This window comes from Strongylocentrotus purpuratus, unplaced genomic scaffold (genome assembly GCF_000002235.5).
Source record: "Strongylocentrotus purpuratus isolate Spur 01 unplaced genomic scaffold, Spur_5.0 spur5_contig_821, whole genome shotgun sequence".
Taxonomy (NCBI): domain Eukaryota; kingdom Metazoa; phylum Echinodermata; class Echinoidea; order Camarodonta; family Strongylocentrotidae; genus Strongylocentrotus; species Strongylocentrotus purpuratus.
In genome coordinates, this window is record NW_022145526.1 from 165871 (window position 1) to 185472 (window position 19602).

At 37.2% G+C, this 19602-nt stretch overlaps 1 protein-coding gene across 2 annotated transcripts; it reads right to left on the reverse strand.

Moving 5' to 3' along the window:
* Nucleotides 1-238: 238 nt before the first annotated feature.
* On the reverse strand, nucleotides 239-19321 carry LOC100892902 (NACHT, LRR and PYD domains-containing protein 12). 2 transcript variants are annotated; one of them, XM_030981190.1, is made up of 8 exons: nucleotides 19184-19321; nucleotides 16513-16676; nucleotides 15180-15469; nucleotides 12504-14194; nucleotides 10556-10711; nucleotides 2642-2821; nucleotides 1411-1575; nucleotides 239-651 (listed from the first exon to the last, which is right to left on the reverse strand). In XM_030981190.1, the coding sequence occupies exons 2-8, from the start codon at nucleotides 16662-16664 to the stop codon at nucleotides 478-480; spliced, it is 2808 nt and encodes a 935-aa protein (XP_030837050.1). In that variant the 5' UTR covers nucleotides 16665-16676; nucleotides 19184-19321; the 3' UTR covers nucleotides 239-477. The 2 variants fall into 2 exon arrangements, with proteins under 2 accessions (XP_030837050.1, XP_030837052.1); XM_030981192.1 differs by lacking the exons at nucleotides 239-651; nucleotides 1411-1575 and adding an exon at nucleotides 1729-1891.
* Nucleotides 19322-19602: the final 281 nt, after the last annotated feature.

Below are 19602 nucleotides of genomic sequence, written 5' to 3' on the forward strand. Positions count from 1 at the left end.
AGGGCTTCCAGCCTGTTTGCATAGAATAGCCCTACTCCTACTTACACTGAAATTGTTAATATGCATAAATATATATTTGCTATTATTGTATTTAAGGTATTCTTAACTCTGGATTTCATGTGCACAAGACCCCTAAGTCAGGAGGTTTCTTGCTTTGGTTCAGTTTGGTGAATTCAAGCCTTTTTTAAAATTGGCTCTTAAAAGTATGATATGACATATTATTCCTATAAATCATATTCAGAAAAGGATGGATATGGATTATTGATCAAAACGATGTCAATCTTATATACACTTGAATTTCAACTGAATCAGTACATGTGAGTTTGCTTTTATCCCATGTTTCATGACTGTATCAATAAACCAAGAAAATTGCCTTTAGAAAAGGGTATTTGTAGAGAAAAACATATATATACATGTGCCCCATATAATCATTACTACTCTTTCTTCATTTCTATGACCCTCTCCATGACATTTACATTAGAACACACATACCTGTATGGATGATGCATTTGCTTTCAATGTACAGTAGAACTCCTCATCCAGATCCATTGGAAGTGTCAGGTCAGTCAGGTTTGGCATATAACACAGTGTTTCTACTAGATGATGTGATGATGCTGGTGTGGGAACAGCATGAAGCTTGAAAGTCTTCACCTGCATTCATGATGAATATAGTTAAATAACTCATCTGTACATGCATACATTTTATTTACAAATTTATCACTGTATTGTTACATTAACTACAAATTCAATTAATTACATAGTTGTCTTCATAATAAATTCTCAGCAAACATTTATAAATAGCTTTTTCTTTTCATAATTCAATTCTTGTCTATTGATAAAAAGAACAAAATAAAGTTTCCATGGAGAGGATGATTTGGTAATAGTGATTTGTTCAAAATTCTATATCTATTCTTCATAGGGCTTCCAGCCTGTTTGCATAGAATAGCCCTACTCCTACTTACACTGAAATTGTTAATATGCATAAATATATATTTGCTATTATTGTATTTAAGGTATTCTTAACTCTGGATTTCATGTGCACAAGACCCCTAAGTCAGGAGGTTTCTTGCTTTGGTTCAGTTTGGTGAATTCAAGCCTTTTTTTAAAATTGGCTCTTAAAAGTATGATATGACATATTGTTCCTATAAATCATATTCAGAAAAGGATGGATATGGATTATTGATCAAAACAATGTCAATCTTATATACACTTGAATTTCAACTGAATCAGTACATGTGAGTTTGCTTTTATCCCATGTTTCATGACTGTATCAATAAACCAAGAAAATTGCCTTTAGAAAAGGGTATTTGTAGAGAAAAACATATATATACATGTGCCCCATATAATCATTACTACTCTTTCTTCATTTCTATGACCCTCTCCATGACATTTACATTAGAACACACATACCTGTATGGATGATGCATTTGCTTTCAATGTACAGTAGAACTCCTCATCCAGATCCATTGGAAGTGTCAGGTCAGTCAGGTTTGGCATATAACACAGTGTTTCTACTAGATGATGTGATGATGCTGGTGTGGGAAACCAGACATTATGAAGCTCAAGAGTCTTGACCTGCGTTCATGATGAATATAGTTAAGTAACTCATCTACACATGCATACATTTTATTTACACATTTTATTTACACATTTTTCCCTATATTTTTACATTTCATACAAATTCCATTCATTACATAGTTGTATTCATGAAAAATATTTTCCGCAAAAATTATTAAATAGATTTTCTTTTCATATTCAATTATTGTCTATTGAAAAAAGAACACACTAACGTTTCCAAGGAGAGGATGATTTAATAAGAGTTAATAACGTTTAGATAATGAGATGAGGCTGGTGTGGGACACTTGACACGAGAAAGCTCGAGAGTCTTGACCTGCGTTCATGATGAACATAGTTAAGTAACTCATCTAAACATGCATACATTTAATTTACAAATTTCTCATTATATGTTTACATTTCATACAAATTCCATTCATTGAATAGTTTTAATCATAATAACATTCTCAGCAAAAATTATTAAATAGATTTTCTTTTCACATTCAATTATTGTCTATTGAAAAAAAAAACACTAACGTTTCCAAGGAGAGGATGATTTAATAAGAGTGATTTAAATAAAAACTCTATATGTACTCTTTATAGGACTTCCAACCTGTTTGCATTGATAGGCCCTACTCCTACATATACTGAAATTAATAATATGTATTTATATACATCTGTTATTGATGTATTGAAGGTATTCATAACTCTATATTTCATTTGCCCAAGACCCTTGTCAGGAGGTTTGTTGCTATGGTTAAGTTTGGTAAATTGAGTTCTTTATTAAAATTGGCAGTAATAAAACTGTATGACATATTTTTCATAACAATCAAACTTGGAAAAGGTTGGATATTGATTATTAATCAAACCAAAGTCAATCTTATACACATTTGGATTTCAGCTGAAACAGTACATGTATAGTTTGCTTTTATTTTATTTTTTATGACTGTACCAATATACCAAGTGAATGGCCATTAAAAAAGGGTGTTTGGAAAAAATGGTGTATACATGTGCACCATATAATCATTACTGCTCTTTCTTTCTTTCAATGAACCTCTCCATGACATTACTATTGGGACATACATACCTGTATGGATGATGCATTTGCTTTCAATGAAGAGTAGAAATCCTCATTGGACTTCTTATCCAGATCCATTTCAAAAAGTGTCAGGTCAGACAGGTTTGGCATAGAACAAAGTGCTTCTAATAGATGATGCGATGAGGCTGATGTGGGACATTTGACATTATTAAGCTCGAGGGTCTTGACCTGCGTTAATGATGAATATAAATAAGTAACTTATCAATACCTGCATACATTTTATTTACTAATTTCTGACTGTATTCTTATATATTATACAAATTCCATTCAATCCATACTTGTATTTATAATAACATGTTATTCTCACAAAAAATGATGAAATAGATTTTATTTTCAAATTCGATTCTTGTCTCTTGAATTAAGAGAACATACTAACGTTTCCATGGAGAGGATGATTTTTTAATACTGATTTTTTTTCAGAATTCTATATCTATTCTTTATAGGGCTTCCAGCCTTTTTGCATTTAATAGTGTAACTCCTACTTACATTGAAATTGTTAATATGCATAAATATATATTTGATATTAATGTGTTTAAGGTATTCTTTACTCTGGATTTCATGTGCACAAGAACCATAAGTCAGGAGGTTTCTTGCTATGGTTCAGTTTGGTGAATTCAGGCCTTTGGTAAAATTGGCTCTCAGAAAACTCTATGACAAATTTTAAAAATCAATCAAACTTGGAAAAGGTCAAAAAATGATGATTGATACAAAATAATGTCAATCTTATAAACACTCAAAATTGAACTGAATCTCCACATGCATGGCTTTTAATCTAATTATATTAATTTGGCATGAATTTTCTTTTACAAATTACAGGTCAGATCCTCTAAGAAGAAAGTTGTGTTTGGTATATGAGGAAATGAGTGAACACAATATCAAAATAAATAGCACAAGAAATACAAAATTACAAGGTATATATATTTCAAGAAGGGGGAGAAAAAAAAGACCAAACATTTTCTACAGAATTTATTGACCATGTATATAAATGCACACACCAACAGCCACACAAAACCATATGAGAGCAATACAGAAAAGGAAAGATTTTGGAATTGTCAACTCCCAAATAGTACTCAGAGCAACCTTAAAATGGTTTAAATATTTCTGGTCACGTGAAGAGCTATCAACCAATCAAAAACCAAAAAATGTGTAATGCAGAATATAATTTTTAATATTCTATAGTTTAACGTTTTTGTTAATATCAATGAAACCGATTTGGCATCAGGAAATCTTCTACGTATCTTCTAGATTAATTCAAGCATTTCAAATATCTATGTCTATTTGATCATAAGCATCTTTAATCTGGAAGTGCCTTGTTTAATTTGGATACTAGTGGACAGAATTACTCGCGGGTTTGTTTCCGTGGACAAAATCACCTGCGGTTTGAAATGATTCAATCTACAAAATTTCTCATGGGTGTGATTCCATGATTTTGTGACAAATTCACTACCGTATGTGAGATTGATTTTGTGACAAATTCACTATGTGAGATTGATTTTGTGACAAATTCACTATGTGAGATTGATTTTGTGACAAATTCACTATGTGAGATTGATTTTGTGACAAATTCACTATGTGAGATTGATTTTGTGACAAAATCAATTATTTGAAGTGATTTTGTGTCACATATGTCATATGGCGTCCCACAGCGCGTAGTTGACGTTCTTTGAAATGAAGCAACATTCACACACGTATCATTATAATGCCTCTTCCAAACAACAGCCAGAAGCATATTTAGGTTGAAAAAATGGAGGGGGAAGGGCCAGGGGTGGTCCCAAGTCATAAGGATTATGCAAATTCTCCTTCTTGCAAATGCGAATGTGACCGACACTAAATACATCAAAGTCCAAAACAAAGGCAAGAATCACTCTCCCTTCTTATTTCTTCCTATTGAATGTAGCCTAAAATGAGATTTTGTATTCATCTAAAAATTATTATTATAGGTTGTCCCGTCAAATTTCATCAGAATTGCATTCGATTTAACGATGCGATCATTCAATTTCGAGCGAATTTAAATGATCACCGAGATCAGCATTCAAAAAGCTATCTAGTTCATGCAATTTAATTGAATTAGCATTCAAATTCACACCTGCACCGCCCTGATGAACGTTAAGGTATTCAAATTCATGAATAGGCAATTATTTATAGCATTTGGGCAGTCTTTTAAAAAAAAAACTCTTCAAGTTCTTTGCAATCTGCACTAATTGAATAAATTATGCAAATTTTATGTACCTTGAAATGGGACCTTTGCGTTTTATTGAAATATCTTACAAGATAATAACGTAAGTAAGTACATGATAAGTACTTACTTACATGTAACAAAATTATGAGTTATAAGAATTATGTAAGTGTTATATCCATACTGCTAGGGAATAGAGAGAAACTGGAAGAGAAGATAAGAAATAAGGCGAGGCGTCAAAAATAAATATACCAGCCAGCGGCAGCTAACTGCACTTGTGCGTCCTGGCTGCATTTTTAAAATTAGCTCAGCCGGCTACCGCTGGCGGTAGGAAATGGCATTCAAAAGCATGCGCCGGCTGCCGCCTTTCGAATGGAAACTGAGCCTCAGATCCCAGCCTGGCGCAAGCCGGCTTGGCTAATAAGTGAAAAATAATTGCCCCAGCCAGGCTTCGGCCGTAATTGCAGCCTCGATGCGCCAATACGTGAGGCGGTAGCCTGCTGGTATCAATATTTTTGACGCCTCGCCTAAAAGAAATATACAAAATATGATTAAAATAAACTGTATGAAAGTTTTAAAATGAAAATGAAATTATATGATTTAAAACAGTGAAAAAATTAAATATGACGTGAACAAATTGCGGTAAGAATTACATAGAACTACAAAAATTGTTTATTTTAATTTATTTCGAACGTTCAAAGTGCGAAGGTGTGTGCCTATAAATGAAATTGAAATTGGTATTAAGGACAAAATTGAACGTCTATCTAGCTGGCGCGAAATTGAATGACAACTTTGTGTCACTAAATTGAATGGATTTTTAAATTGAATGAAATAAAATTTAAAATGATATAAAACAACATTGAACGCTCAAAGAAGGTAAATGAACCATGAGAGCAGAAAGTTGACAAAAATTGTTCGAACTTGAATGCCTATTCATGAAATCGAATGCAACTCTGATGAAATTGGGCGGGAAAACCTATATCATTATCTACCCAATGTTATACAACACATGCTATAAAGCATCACTTCTAGTCATAATCATAAGAAAAATCAATTCTATATTGTTTTTCCTCAAAACTGCCTTGAGTGAAATATCTATAATCACATACAATACATGTATCTATCATATGAAAGGGGAGGAAGGCCACCCAATATTAAGTTGGTTTGATAGAAGCAGAAAAATAAGAAAAAACAGGTTGGTAAAAATTTGAGCATGCGCGCGCGCAACAACCGATTTAATATAACAAAGTTATTGATATTTGAAGATGTGTTCGATACAAACCAATTAGGCATTTATGTGACGTATATTGTATCTTGCAAGGTCTTCTGACCTAGAGTATGACCTTGTTATAAGCTAATTAAAAAAAAAATACTTTCTCATGAGAAAATTTCAATCATACATTTACCCTAAATGTAACTAGAAATATTGCAATCTGTATTGCTGCGCAATGCGAATGCATCCCCGGCAGTGGCAGGGATTTTGTGTCAACCTTTATGTTCGCAGGAGGGACAAAGATCCCCTCTTCCCTCCCTGAAACAAAAGGATGATGTAGAGAGGTTGCTGCTAAGCTGAAAAGAGTCATCTGCTGATATGCCTGTGATAAGTCAAGCTTGGTGAAACATCCACCTGCCAGGGTTGAGAACAAATCCTGGGTAGGGGGTACTTGTCGACATCCAAAACAGGATTGATAGTAGTCTCATAATCCCCACAGATTCGAATCGACTTGTCAGACTTCGGTACTACAACAATAGGAGCAGCCCAATTGCTGTGTGAAACTGGAATGAGAACTCCTTGTTCAACAAGTTTGTCAAGCTCAGCTTCTACCTTATTTCTCCAGGCATAAGGTACAGGTCTTGCTTTATTGAAGCGGGGCTGTGCATCAGATTTGCCTTTAATCTTAGCTTTGTGATTTGTCATGGTTCCAAGACCTGGCTCGAAAACTGCCCGATGTTTTCGTTGAATTTCAGACAGTCCATGTTCGGAACTTCCTTGAAATGGATCATCCTTCACTGGTGCAACTTTGAACACTGATCTCCAATTCGGCTGGATGCTTTCGAGCCAATTTCTACCAAGAATTGCAGGCTGGTCCTTGATATCTGCTACAATCAAGACGTCAGACATGATTTTGTCACCATACTGCACTTTGACTTGGGCTTGACCCAATAGAGGCAATGTCCCTGAGTAGGACTTGAATCTGTAAGTAGGTTTATCCAGTTTTACGTGCTGCAATTTCTCATGATACAAGTCTGCTGGAATGACACTCATTGACGCACCAGTATCAACTTCCATAATTACTGGTCTATCCTTAATTTCAACAGTCACTGTGAGTGCATCATCCTTTGACTTCTCAGACACCGTGAATAACCCAAGGGTATGCATTTCACAATCACCTTCCTCTCGTAATTCAGAAACAACAAATTTGGTTGACTTACTCTTACAAACAGCTGCTAAGTGTCCAACCTTTCCACAGTTATTGCATTTGTACGACTTGTACATGTACTTACAAGTTGATGGAGGGTGTTGCCCCTGTCCACATTGATAACAAGCTCCTTGCACCTTTAGAACTGGTTTTGTGATGCGCTGGTTTTTTCTTTGCTCGAGAACTGTATCTGCCGCTGCTCGAACTGACTTTCTTGGTGCTGTATTTCTCCCAAGAGAGGTTGACATGCTGAAGCTCTTTGCATTGCATTCAAAGCTTCTTGAAATCTTTCTTAAGAGCGTCTATTTCCAGCTGTTTATTGGGATCTTCGACCTCTGGTTTTCCTTCAGTGCAGTTTTCACAATTTGCCTGTGTAGGACTTGAATCTGTAAGTAGGTTTATCCAGTTTTATGTGCTGCAATTTCTCATGATACAAGTCTGCTGGAATGACACTCATTGACGCACCAGTATCAACTTCCATGATTACTGGTCTATCATTAATTTCAACAGTCACTGTGAGTGCATCATCCTTTGACTTCTCAGACACCGTGAACAACCCAAGGGTATGCATTTCACAATCACCTTCCTCTCGTAATTCAGAAACAACAAATTTGGTTGACTTATTCTTACAAACAGCTGCTAAGTGGCGACCTGAAAAGACTCTGAAAAGAAGCAGGCTGCTGCCAAGAGAACACACGACAGAGGTCGTACCAGCATTTGTCAGTTTTCACCTGGTCAGCGTGTCATGGTACGTGCATACAGAGGAAAAAACAAGTGGGACTATGGAGTCATTGTGCAAGCTTTGGGACCAGTAAGATATGTTGTTCAAGTTGGTGATAAACAAAAACAGGTTCATCTTGATCAAATCATAAGAGGACCCATTAATGACCTTCCTCCATCTACCTTAGAGGATGACGGTGATATACCTATTACACTAGCATCACATGACCAGTCTGATGGACCAACATCACCTCTTCGGGAACAAACTACATCCGCAGGGAGAATAACCAGAAATCCTGTTCGTGATCGACGTCCACCGAACAGGCTGGATTATTATACAAATAATGAATGGTTATGAGTACAATAGTGCGAATATTTTCATGAGTTGAAAGATTAACATTCTATTCAACGAGGCGTCAGCCGAGTGGGATAGAATTAACGTTAATCTTTCAGCGAATGAAAATATTTGCACTATTGAACGAATGAAAAACATTCATTATTTGTTTTATACAACATCGAAGAAGATCTAATAGAACGTTGATCAACAAATTATGCTTTACTCCTTATATTAAAGATAAATAAAAGTTGGAGTCAAGCCTTCTCGATTACAATCAGATTGCCTTGGCGTCAGATACACGCAGGGATACGCGCACGGCAGAGAAGTACGCAGTCTGCATATAACCAAAATTGCACGACGCATATAACCAAAAATGCACGCCCGTGCAATATAACATCTATTGAATATCATGTGACCAACAATCCTCCAATCAAATGACAAGGATCCATGTAGGTGTTGTATAAAAGTAACTATAGAGAGGAGCAGAATGCATGCATATATTTGTTTCAACTCCAAGAAGGAATCTTTTAAAATGCATGCATTAATTCATTGATTTTGTTGGATCTCCATGTGGAGCAGCATATGACTTATTTGACTCACTACCAGGAGGTATCAATATTTTGGGCCAAGATGAAAACTTTGGAAGTCCTTGAAAGAAGAAGAATTAATTTTGACGATATCGTGCTGAATCTATGAGATACATGGAATTATGGAAATGATATTTTATTTTGATGATGAACAAACAATATGATGCGAAAGGAGTGTTATGTATATGGAACAACATGGTAGACATACCACTGAGCTGCAATGCATACCAATGTAATGTACATGGCTACATGCCAATGTAATGTACATACAGTACCAGCCAGTGACAATAGGACAATAGATGGATACCTGAATAGCATACCATTACCACTATAGGAAGAATGTCACTGCTGTAAACTTGCAAGCCACTTCACTACCAGCAGCCAAGTAGAAAGGACACTCCCTTAGCTCTCAGGTAAAGCACTCATGTATAGTGTATCAGAGATACAACAGCTCGATGGGACTATTGTCAAGACTAGGAGCAGCATCACCAAAACATTGTGTGTAGATTAGAGTATAATGCATCTCTGTAGAAAATGTGAAAGAAATCTGTCCGATCAAGAAATGTGGCAGTAAGAGTGCATGAAAGACAGCCACCAAAATATGACATTTGACCCTATAACAGACAGAATACAGGTGGCAGCATCACCAAACACTAAAGATGTGTAGATTGACACACCTCCATACAACATTTGACAGAAATCTGTCAAGAAACTATGTGGCAGTTAGAGCGTATAAAAGACACTTGACCTTTGACCATATAAGAGACGGAACAATGAGGGCAGCATCACCCAAAAGTGAAGATGCATAGATTGTACCAAGAACCATCTCCATACAAAATTTGAAAGAAATCTGTCATGAAATATGACCTGCAGAGCACACACTAGACACCCATCAAAATATGACCTTTGACCCTAACATAGACGAACACTGGTGACAGGATCACCAAAATGTGCGTAGATTATACCAAGATACACCTTCATACAAAATTTGAAAGAAATCTGTCAAGGAATGTGGCAGTTAGAGCGCACACAAGAATATGACGCGGCGGCGGACGCGGCGGCGTATAACGCTGCTGAATCCAAAGTACCCCACCGGCATACTGCCGGGGGATACAATTATCACAAATACCAGTAAGTTTTTATGCAACCCCTACATGAAACAAATCTATTCCGTTATTAATAACTAAGAAATGAAAGTTCATAAAATGTCTTGTACCGAGAAAACCTGTATCAAAAGATACATGTTTGTAAATCACAGTGTGTCGTAAATATGTGTTCCACTGAGGACAACATAATAAATTAATAAATTAAAACCCACTTAATATCAGGGCGGACTTTCCCTTTAAGTACATAATTATTTTGTGATCCTCCTACATGTGAGTTTCTTTAAGGGCATTCACGTTACATGCATACGACTGATTGCATATTACTCCCCGCCCACTCTCTAGGTTTCCACGGTGAGTATTCAAACTTAAAGGCTTTTGTTAACACTGCTGCCGCCTTAGTGAAACGACAATTGATATCCTTCGGTCAAAAGAACCAGCATGTGACATTAACAAAAATTAAAGGAAATCAAAATGTAAAAGGGAAGAGATGGTAATAATGGGGTGAAATTAAATTAAACACTTGTACATACTTCACAATTGTGGATGAAATGCTCACCTTTGATTCTTTTCCTTTCGTTGCAAGTGTTGCAAAAAAACAATGATGGAATGCACCATGAAGAAAAACTTTCTTCAAGGATGGAATGGAGCATATCATCTCTGCAACATCAAGTGACATAGAAGGTCCACAATCTCTATTAATCCAGAGTTCAACCTGGATAAAATGACAAAGTGATTACTGATGGGATGCAGAATATAGACTTTTACTTGGATGTTAGGCATACATTTGTAGTCTACATGAGCAGTTGCCCTAGATGTGCTACTAGAACTACAGAGAGTATTAAGAGGGAAAGGGAAATAAATAAGGCTATTTTTGCAATTGTAGGAATATCTTATTTTAGTTTTAATGTACTAAATCGAGAATCCTAAGTAAAAGGAGAGTACAAGTCTAAGAACAGGATTCAAAGGAGATTATTAACTTTACACCATCTGGTGCCTCATACTATACGGTATTCATTTATAAATGTTACTAGGAACACAATCACTTAATTAAAATGGTGGATACGAAGCAAAAACATAGGCTCCCAAAGGAGAAAAGAAGTAAAACATGGATACCCCTGCACGAGCACATACATGTAATGTGCATGTATTCAGTCTTACCATGGGAGAGTAATGCAGAAGATAGGACGAATTGATCTACAGAATACAATAGTCATGTACATGTACATGTATGTTGAGAGTTCTAAATGCCCTAGCTGCAAATGCTATCAAATTCAAAGTGTGCTTCAATATGATTCATATCAATAACAACAATGTTACATACATTGTTGGGCCAAGAATATCAAACAGATTCCTTTGTGCTCTGCTAAACATTTATAAACCAAGAATTTGGATATCAATTATTAAAGCAAAGTATATATTTTTCCGGATGGGATGAAAATGTGCTAACTATTGATGAAGTTCCCTTTTCCCAAATTTATCTCATCTAAAAGGTATAGAGGCACCATATGCACATGCCAGTACATAGCTTCAATATAAGTACATTGATGTCGTCGTCTGAATTCTGTTTCTTATTCCTCTTCCACCCAAATCACATTCGTTTTGCACACAGTGCTTGTTATTCCAAATTAGGTCCCTTTCTCTATCCCAAGTCCTTTCAGATTTTGTCTGTATATTCTTTACCATCCCATCGTGTGCACTAAAAACTGACTTCCAGGCCTCATTTTGACCGTTTGTGGTCCGTTTTCCTGCCTTAATTTCTTTCAGCTTACCTATCTCCACTATATAGATCCTAGATGCTACAGACTTCTAACAAATTACTCTAGATAGTGCAAGAGTTGCTCATCTCATCCAGAAATGCCATCTTAGCATACCGTACTCTAAATTAAGTCCAAAATCAACTCTTTCAAGAACTCTAAAATTCTTTAAATGTTGACGAATGAAAAGGAAAAACAAACAAAACTTTTTCAAATCAATTTTTTCTGTTTTAAATTTTACAGCATCTTTATCTTTGAATTGCACACTTTTCTGCTGAATTTCACACATCAATAGTCACACATGCTATAAATAGCATCCTCTAAAGTTCTGAAATGGATAAGTTTTTGTGGCCATACAATGTTGCTCCATCATGCCTGGCTGAAGAAGTACCCTTTTTTTTATTTAGATACTTTTGGGCTGGCATGCAAAGACAAAAGGTCAGGTGACTTTGTAACGGTAGATCTGTCCGATTTCCCCAAATTTTGTTTCAAAAGATGCCCAAGACTTTAAGGAAAAAATCATGAAGTGGCATCATAAATATTTAAGCATTACAAAGTAATCATGAAAATAGAGGGGGGGGGGGGGGGCTACATCAACCCACCCAGTCTTTTTAGGGTTAAATCTCCTTTATGAACCCTTCCATGGTTATAGTGTTGTATGGTAAGAAAATTGCAAAAGACATAAAAGTAAAAAAACTTGTACAAAAATGGATGCACTAGCTTTGTTTATTAAACTATGATCAAACTTACCAGATATGGACCAATGAATGCATACCCAGCTACAGTGTGTGCTGTCATGTGTATGTCCATGGTCAGCACAGTCTCCTCTGGCAAAAGTCTGTCCTTCACCAAGGCTGCTACATCTGGGTCCAGACTCTCAAAGGCTACATCAACAATGAAAGGAATATACCTGTCTACTTCCCGAAGCATAGACTGCATTACATGGGTTGCAATACTTTTGTTCTGTGACACAGTGAAGTACAGGAGATACTGAAACTCCTCCTTCCTTTGCAGAAATACTTGCTCCATCAGCCTGTTGAATTCATTACGATTTGATTCATATAGGGAAGCAAGGTGGACTCCAGCCATGTACTCCTGAAACAGTTTGTGAGGGAAGAAGACTGGCAATTGCACATGAGAATGCCTCTCATGTGTATCCGTGTTAGTGGTGGCAATTCTCTCCTCTTGAGACAAAATCCCAACCCGACATGCAGTGTCCTTGGATTCTGGGCATATTTCAAAATCATCTTCACTGAAAATCAAAGTATTTTCTAGCAGACCATTGAGGGCCTGTTTGGCAATAGGTACAAGGTCCTCATCAATTTTTTTCAAATGGGCAATAAGTGAGGGGCTGCCTACTTTCTTCACCTCTTTCTGAGCATAATGCTCTTTTAGAAAGGCAATCATTTCTTTGAATATCTGAGAAAAGGTTTTCAGTGATTTCATTTTCTTTAGTTTTTGCTTGTCAAGTTCTTTCCACATAAGACACAACATGGCTACATATATAGGATAGTGGGCCATGTTCTCATATAGAACATCATTCTCACTGATGAACTGGATAAGCTGATTTGCTTTATCATCATTCTTTGGAAAGTATTTGTGAATGTAAACTGACAAATTCTCTCTGCTGAAACCCTCAACATGAATGAATGTGTAGAGCTTTGATAGACCTCCATCTGATCTAATCTCTACTGCTCTCCATGGGCGAGTGGTCACCAAGACTGAGCAAGAGGCGAGTTGATCTGAACAAAGAATATCTGCAAGTCCAATATCATCAGTCTCAGATGAGCTTCCACATGCCTCTGAGGAGGTGACACTTGGCTGTGATGGCTGAAGTTGCATTTGATCAGTATGCTGTGATTCGCTAGATTCTGTCTTCATGATTTTGCCACTGACTTCGTCTAGCCCATCGAATGCGATGAATACCTTGTCCGGATTTGACCGGATATACTCAGTAATCTGAGAAACTGTTGCTGGATTGTCTTTGTCCAGATAAGACTTTGCAATCTGGCCAATGGTGTGTTGCTTAAATTCACGTAAAGGAACAATCAAGACCCACACAAAGTGACTTGAATGCCTCCCTTCAATCCAGTCCCAGGCAATCTTAGCACAGAATGTAGTTTTTCCAGCCCCTGCCTCTCCCTGGACCATGATCCGCTTGGGGAACTCTCCATTGACTTTGAGATTAAGGATATCATTGTAATCTAGCAATCGCTTCTCTGTTCCATGTTCTTCTAGTAAGACGAGATTAGTATGCAAGTCTTCAAACTGCACAGTGGAAGTAGGACTGAGAGGATCAGCTCTGATCTTACAGACAGTTGACCTGTACTTGAATTTGAAATCCTTTGCACACCGCTCAACCAGTTCAGGAGAAAGTGGTTTGGTCTGAGATTCAGCTGAAGGAGGTTTGGTCTGTGATTCGAGCAGTCTTGGTGGCCCTCCTAAAAGTACATAGATAATCAATATTCACATGATTACACGTAAACATAGCTTGATACATCTGAAAGGATTGTTAAGGCCCAAGACTGATAGTGTGATGTACGACTACGTGCATGTACTTAAAGACAAAAGTCCTACAAGATTGTCTGAATTTATATGACTACATTCAATTTTAAGGGCATTTAAAATCTGAGTAATTTGTGTATACATGTACATGTTATTGTAGATAAATATCACATGAATAATTTTTCCTACGACATTTCAGCAATGCAGAGTTTCGCTGACAATCACACATTTTATTATGAAAAACAAGACAAATATATACAGTAGGCTTATGATTGCACCAAGTGAGAGAGAGGGGGAGGATTAGGGAGTCCTGAAAAAGACTGTTAGTAATCTTTCTTGAGCTTATAGTTCTGAGGAGGACTATAGCACCGATTGGAGAGGATGGGTAGTAGGAGTCTCCCCCTCTCTCTCGCATGGTGCAACCGCAAGCCTACTGTATATCTGCATCTATTACAAATATATGACTGCATCTCCAGTATGCCTAAATTCATTTCAGATCAGGGCTATTGAATCAATTTTTTAATATCACAATAAGAATATATAAATACATGAACACTGACATTAAAAACTGACTTCACTTTTTGAATGGTTTTCCATTATGATTGATATAAGTTTGAGGAACTCCATTTCACTAACAGTACTGTAAAATGAATACTAAATCAATTGGGTTTGATAGGATATTAGTTTATACAGAGCATCCGATTGGCTGAGAAGCTATCATGTGACACTCAACAATTTGTATTATGTGCTCGGGCATGCTATATAACAAGCTGGGAATATAAGAATATATTGCCTGTGATATTAACATTTGAAACATATTGCCCCACGATGAGCCATAGACTTAGGCTCTATAGATTACTCAAAAGGCTTCATAATATATGGCGCTGGTGTAGCAAAAATTAGTTACATGTATCTGTTTACCTGTGATGTTTGGAATTGGAGGTCCACTGAGTAATCCGTCTGATAGGCTACCCAAGTCAATGTCTCGTAGTTTGTTTGCCAAAAGCTGTCTTTTGTTTGAGTGTGGAGGTTGCTGCTTGACATTCCATTTCATAAACACATCCAGTAACGCATTGGTGTAGTTCTTCAAATTTTCAGCCAGGATTGCCTGTAGTTGAGCATAGGAGAACCCTAGAGATATCCCAACGGCGTTGTAGTAAGATGGAGCGATATCCTGGGCCAGCTTCAGGAACTCCATTTCACTGACAGTACTGTAAAATGAATAACAAATCAATTGTGTATGGTGGTATATTAGTTAGAGAGCATCATATTGGCTGAGAAGCTATTACATGTATGTGACACCCAACAATTTGTATTATGCGTTCGAGCATGCTATATAACAACATGGGAATAGAAGAATATATTGCCTATGATATTAACATTTGAAACATATTGCCCCCAATTGCAGGTGGGGGCGGTATTGTTCTGGGTAATAACTGCCCCAAAAGATGCTAAAATGTTTTGTATAAATGTTTCCTTCCTTGCTGCGTGAAGATCAATGCAAAGCTTTCTGTTTGCCCTCTTGAACTCGCTAATTCTAATTAAACCATGTACCTTCATATCAGACTTCACTAAAATCCTACAAACATAACTAAAGTTATCGAAAAGGAAGGACAGAAGTATGGACGGACGGCAGCGTTACTTTCATTCTGTGGATGTTAGTGTGGAGTATCATAGAAAGAATGATCCTTGAAAAAGATGGGTCTTTAAATGCCCTCAAATAATTTGTTGTGGACCACACTTTCATGCTACATTTTTGTGTAGTCCTATATACACATTTCTGTGTCCACTGCATGTGACTTAGCTAGACTGGGCAAAACAATAATTTTGACTACTCCAAACCCAAACAGTATACACCAATACTTTTGCGCTAGATGCCTTTTAAATCACTTCAACAATGTTTCTTTTGCAATGCAATCGCGTGACCAGAACTTAACTTTATTGTTCACTCCTAAAGGTGACTATATGGGCTTACTTCAAACGCGTCATCACTTCGGGGCGGGTGCTCTTGTTGTAACCTGGCCTTTTGTGAAAACAGAGGGGGGGGGGTGATGTTTGTGAAATAAACCTCATTTATCTACAAATGGTCTGGTCTAATTTACCTGACACTTTGTGAAAACCCTGTGGCAAATCTACTAAAGATCGCATCCTGAACATGCATTTTCACACGATCTTTTGTTCTCCGAAATGTTGTGTAAGACAACCACCCGACTGGACGCGATGACCTGAAATAAGCCAGTATAATTATGCATACCTTTCTGCAGTGTTAGGACCTGGATTGGTTTCAACGTCACCAGATCTCATCAAGAGGATCAGGAGTAGATAGAGAAGGCAGAATCCATCCATGGTGTAAGATGTCCTTCTCACTTGACAGAAATGTAGTTCTCTGGAAAATGGTGATGACATGGGCAACAATACCTGAAAACAATAATCAGAAATATCTACATTAAGTTCATAAAACAGATGGAATGAGGGTTTCAATTCACTATGTCCATTTCATAATAGTGTAACATTTTGGGGGCTTTCTGAAACCCATCCTTGGGGGAATGGCTGGGACCTGCCTTCAGTATATTTGTGGTCATATATATCAATGAATGCTGTATTTGGGCAGATAACAATGATTTTGTGATTTTTGTTTGTAGTTGTCAATCAGGGTGCATGAGTTTCTTTCACAACGCGAAGTGAAAGCCATCTCGTCATCAAGAGCTGTAGTTTGTTTTAAAGCCCCACTGCACTACTTATAGCTACTTACGCCCTCTATATAGCATACAATGCCTAATTGGTGCCTGTTGGTCCCCCGTAATCCTCTTTTTTAATGTTTATTGAGAGCTGATTTGATGAGATGACCACCTGTAAGTGACCACGCAGGGAGGTCTAATCCCTCATGGCCAAACTAGTGCAGTGGGGCTGTAAGTCGTATACATTTCTAATAGCCCGAAGATAAAGATTAAGGTCACCGAGCAGATCATATTTATTGTTTGTTAATAATTTTCCAAGAAGCGTGGCAAAAGACCCACAGGAGATGAGTATCTTTGACAAGCCATAACTTAACAAATCAATTTCCAATTTACATCATCTTTCACCCCTAGATTTCTCTCATCAAGAGATTTACATTGATGTAGTTTGACCAGATTTATAAAAAAAAAAAAAAAACATTTGGAGGGACATTGACTTACTGATTGAGCTCTCATTCTCTTATAATTGGTATGACCTAAGTAAGTTTTCAATAAATGAAACATCTTAAAGGTACTATGTCCCTTTTGCAGCCAACATCAAATTCTGTAGAACTTTGCAGGAATCATGAATATATATGTCATGCATGTCATATCTGTGAAATTTAAACATTATCAGTGTCCTAGTATTCAAACTATGCAAGGAAACTGTTTCCCTTCAAGACTTCACCGTCAGACACTATTGAGTGACTGACTGACATTTTTGTTGTTGTTCGTAATAACATACATAAATGAGCAGTAACAGGTACATTAGCATTTGTCTACATATCAATAACCCACTGACACTACTTGCTATTGCCAACATTAAACTGATTGGATCTTTGTACAGCACAAAACATACGACCATTCGGTAAAAGGGTCTGAAAATCAGACTACTACTTAGGTGATTGCAATCCCTTAAGTCGATTTGACAACTAATGGTCGTTATGTTCCCACTAAAAGTCATTTCCAAGCCCTTTTGTTTTGAGGAAGTTCTAAATTAGTATTGTCCTCCAATGGTATAGATATACCAAAGGCTTCAAGTTTAATTGTCTGTTTTCAGTGCAAGATTGATCTATACTGTAACTGGTGTTTACTGGTTAAAGGGTTGCCATGGAGCTAATCAAGACCGGAAATGGGTAATTTGCAAAGCGATTGTGCCTCCACCAAAGTTATCCTTCAACCAAATTGTGCCTACATGTAGGGTTTTGTGCAAAATTGCATGTGTGGTAAATGAGTGACCATACAATATGCAGAGGCTGAGAGAGGCAAAGAAAGCAACCAAACTTTACCCAAACCTTGCAGCCTCTCAACCATAGCTGTGGGATCACAATCACATTCACTACTCATTCGCCAGTACTGCATAGTACAGAGTGCCTCACATGCATGAATTATTATATTGTTGCGTCATAATACTAGGCTTCGATCAGTCTATTCTTTAGCATTTGTTTTAATGAAATTCATGCATCAATTGCAGAGATGCCAAATTCAAAGATCAGCTATGCGTGACATGACTCGGCATAGCGTACATAAAGCGTATAGTGTACGTTTCGAAATCGCAAGCGTGAAGCAGGGATATGTGAGTTAAACTCACATATCCCTGCATGAAGCGACGTAATAGCCGGCCTGCATGCATGCTACGTTGATGCGATATACGTACACGAACCCTGCGAGGAGCTAGCTGAAGCAGTCGGCCACTATGTAGTCTAGCAATTACTACCTTTTATTCTTCTTTTTTCCCCAGTCTGGCCCTGATCCGTGACAAAAATCCAGTTAGGCCCTGATCGATGCGTGACAAAAGTGGGTGCCATGGGTGACAGTGTTTTTTGGCCCTCGATGCGTGACTGTCATTCACAATGCGTGACACTTGGTGCTCTGCAATTGGTAGCACTGGTACAAAAGTACATGTACATCGATGTACAAGACTACAACTAAAACTATAACTACAACTTGCAAGGTCATTGGAAATAGCGGCATAAATATTCATAATTTAATGATTCACGCCAATAATATTAAAAGTAAAAGAAAAGAAATAACAACGTACGCTGTAAAACAAAAGAAAGAACAAAGAAATATCAAAACAAAAATTATAACAAAGGAAACAAACACACAAATCTAAAGTAAAGTAGACTTTAGCTTTCTATAAAGACCTTCATTAATTGCAACTTTACTGCATGTAAATGTAATCGATGCACATGATAACTCAAATCTCACCTCTCAATACTCAAATTGCATTGTCTCAAGTCAATAAAAGTGAAGGCTTAAGAGTTAAGACTGTAAACTTCAAGCGTCGGCTCGGGCTCAAAATTCAGGCTCTGCAGCATCCGCACCCAGTCAATCCATACTAGAGCTAGAGGTAAATGACCGAGGAACGTACGTATTGTACGTACGGAGCGGAGGCGAATGGAATAGCGGGCAGCTGACGATGATCGTCCCCGGAGAGTCGCGGGCGGGTCCCATGTAGCATACGCATGCCAGGTTTGGAAAGGTACAGCACAATTAAGCTAGTTATTTGATATTGAGTCCAAGTCTTGTTTTCTGCAGTGCTGCTAACTTTTGAAAATCATCGGTTTTCATTAATTTTGACAGGAACCTTCAGCTGCAGATAGCCTGGATTCAACAACGGGTAACAA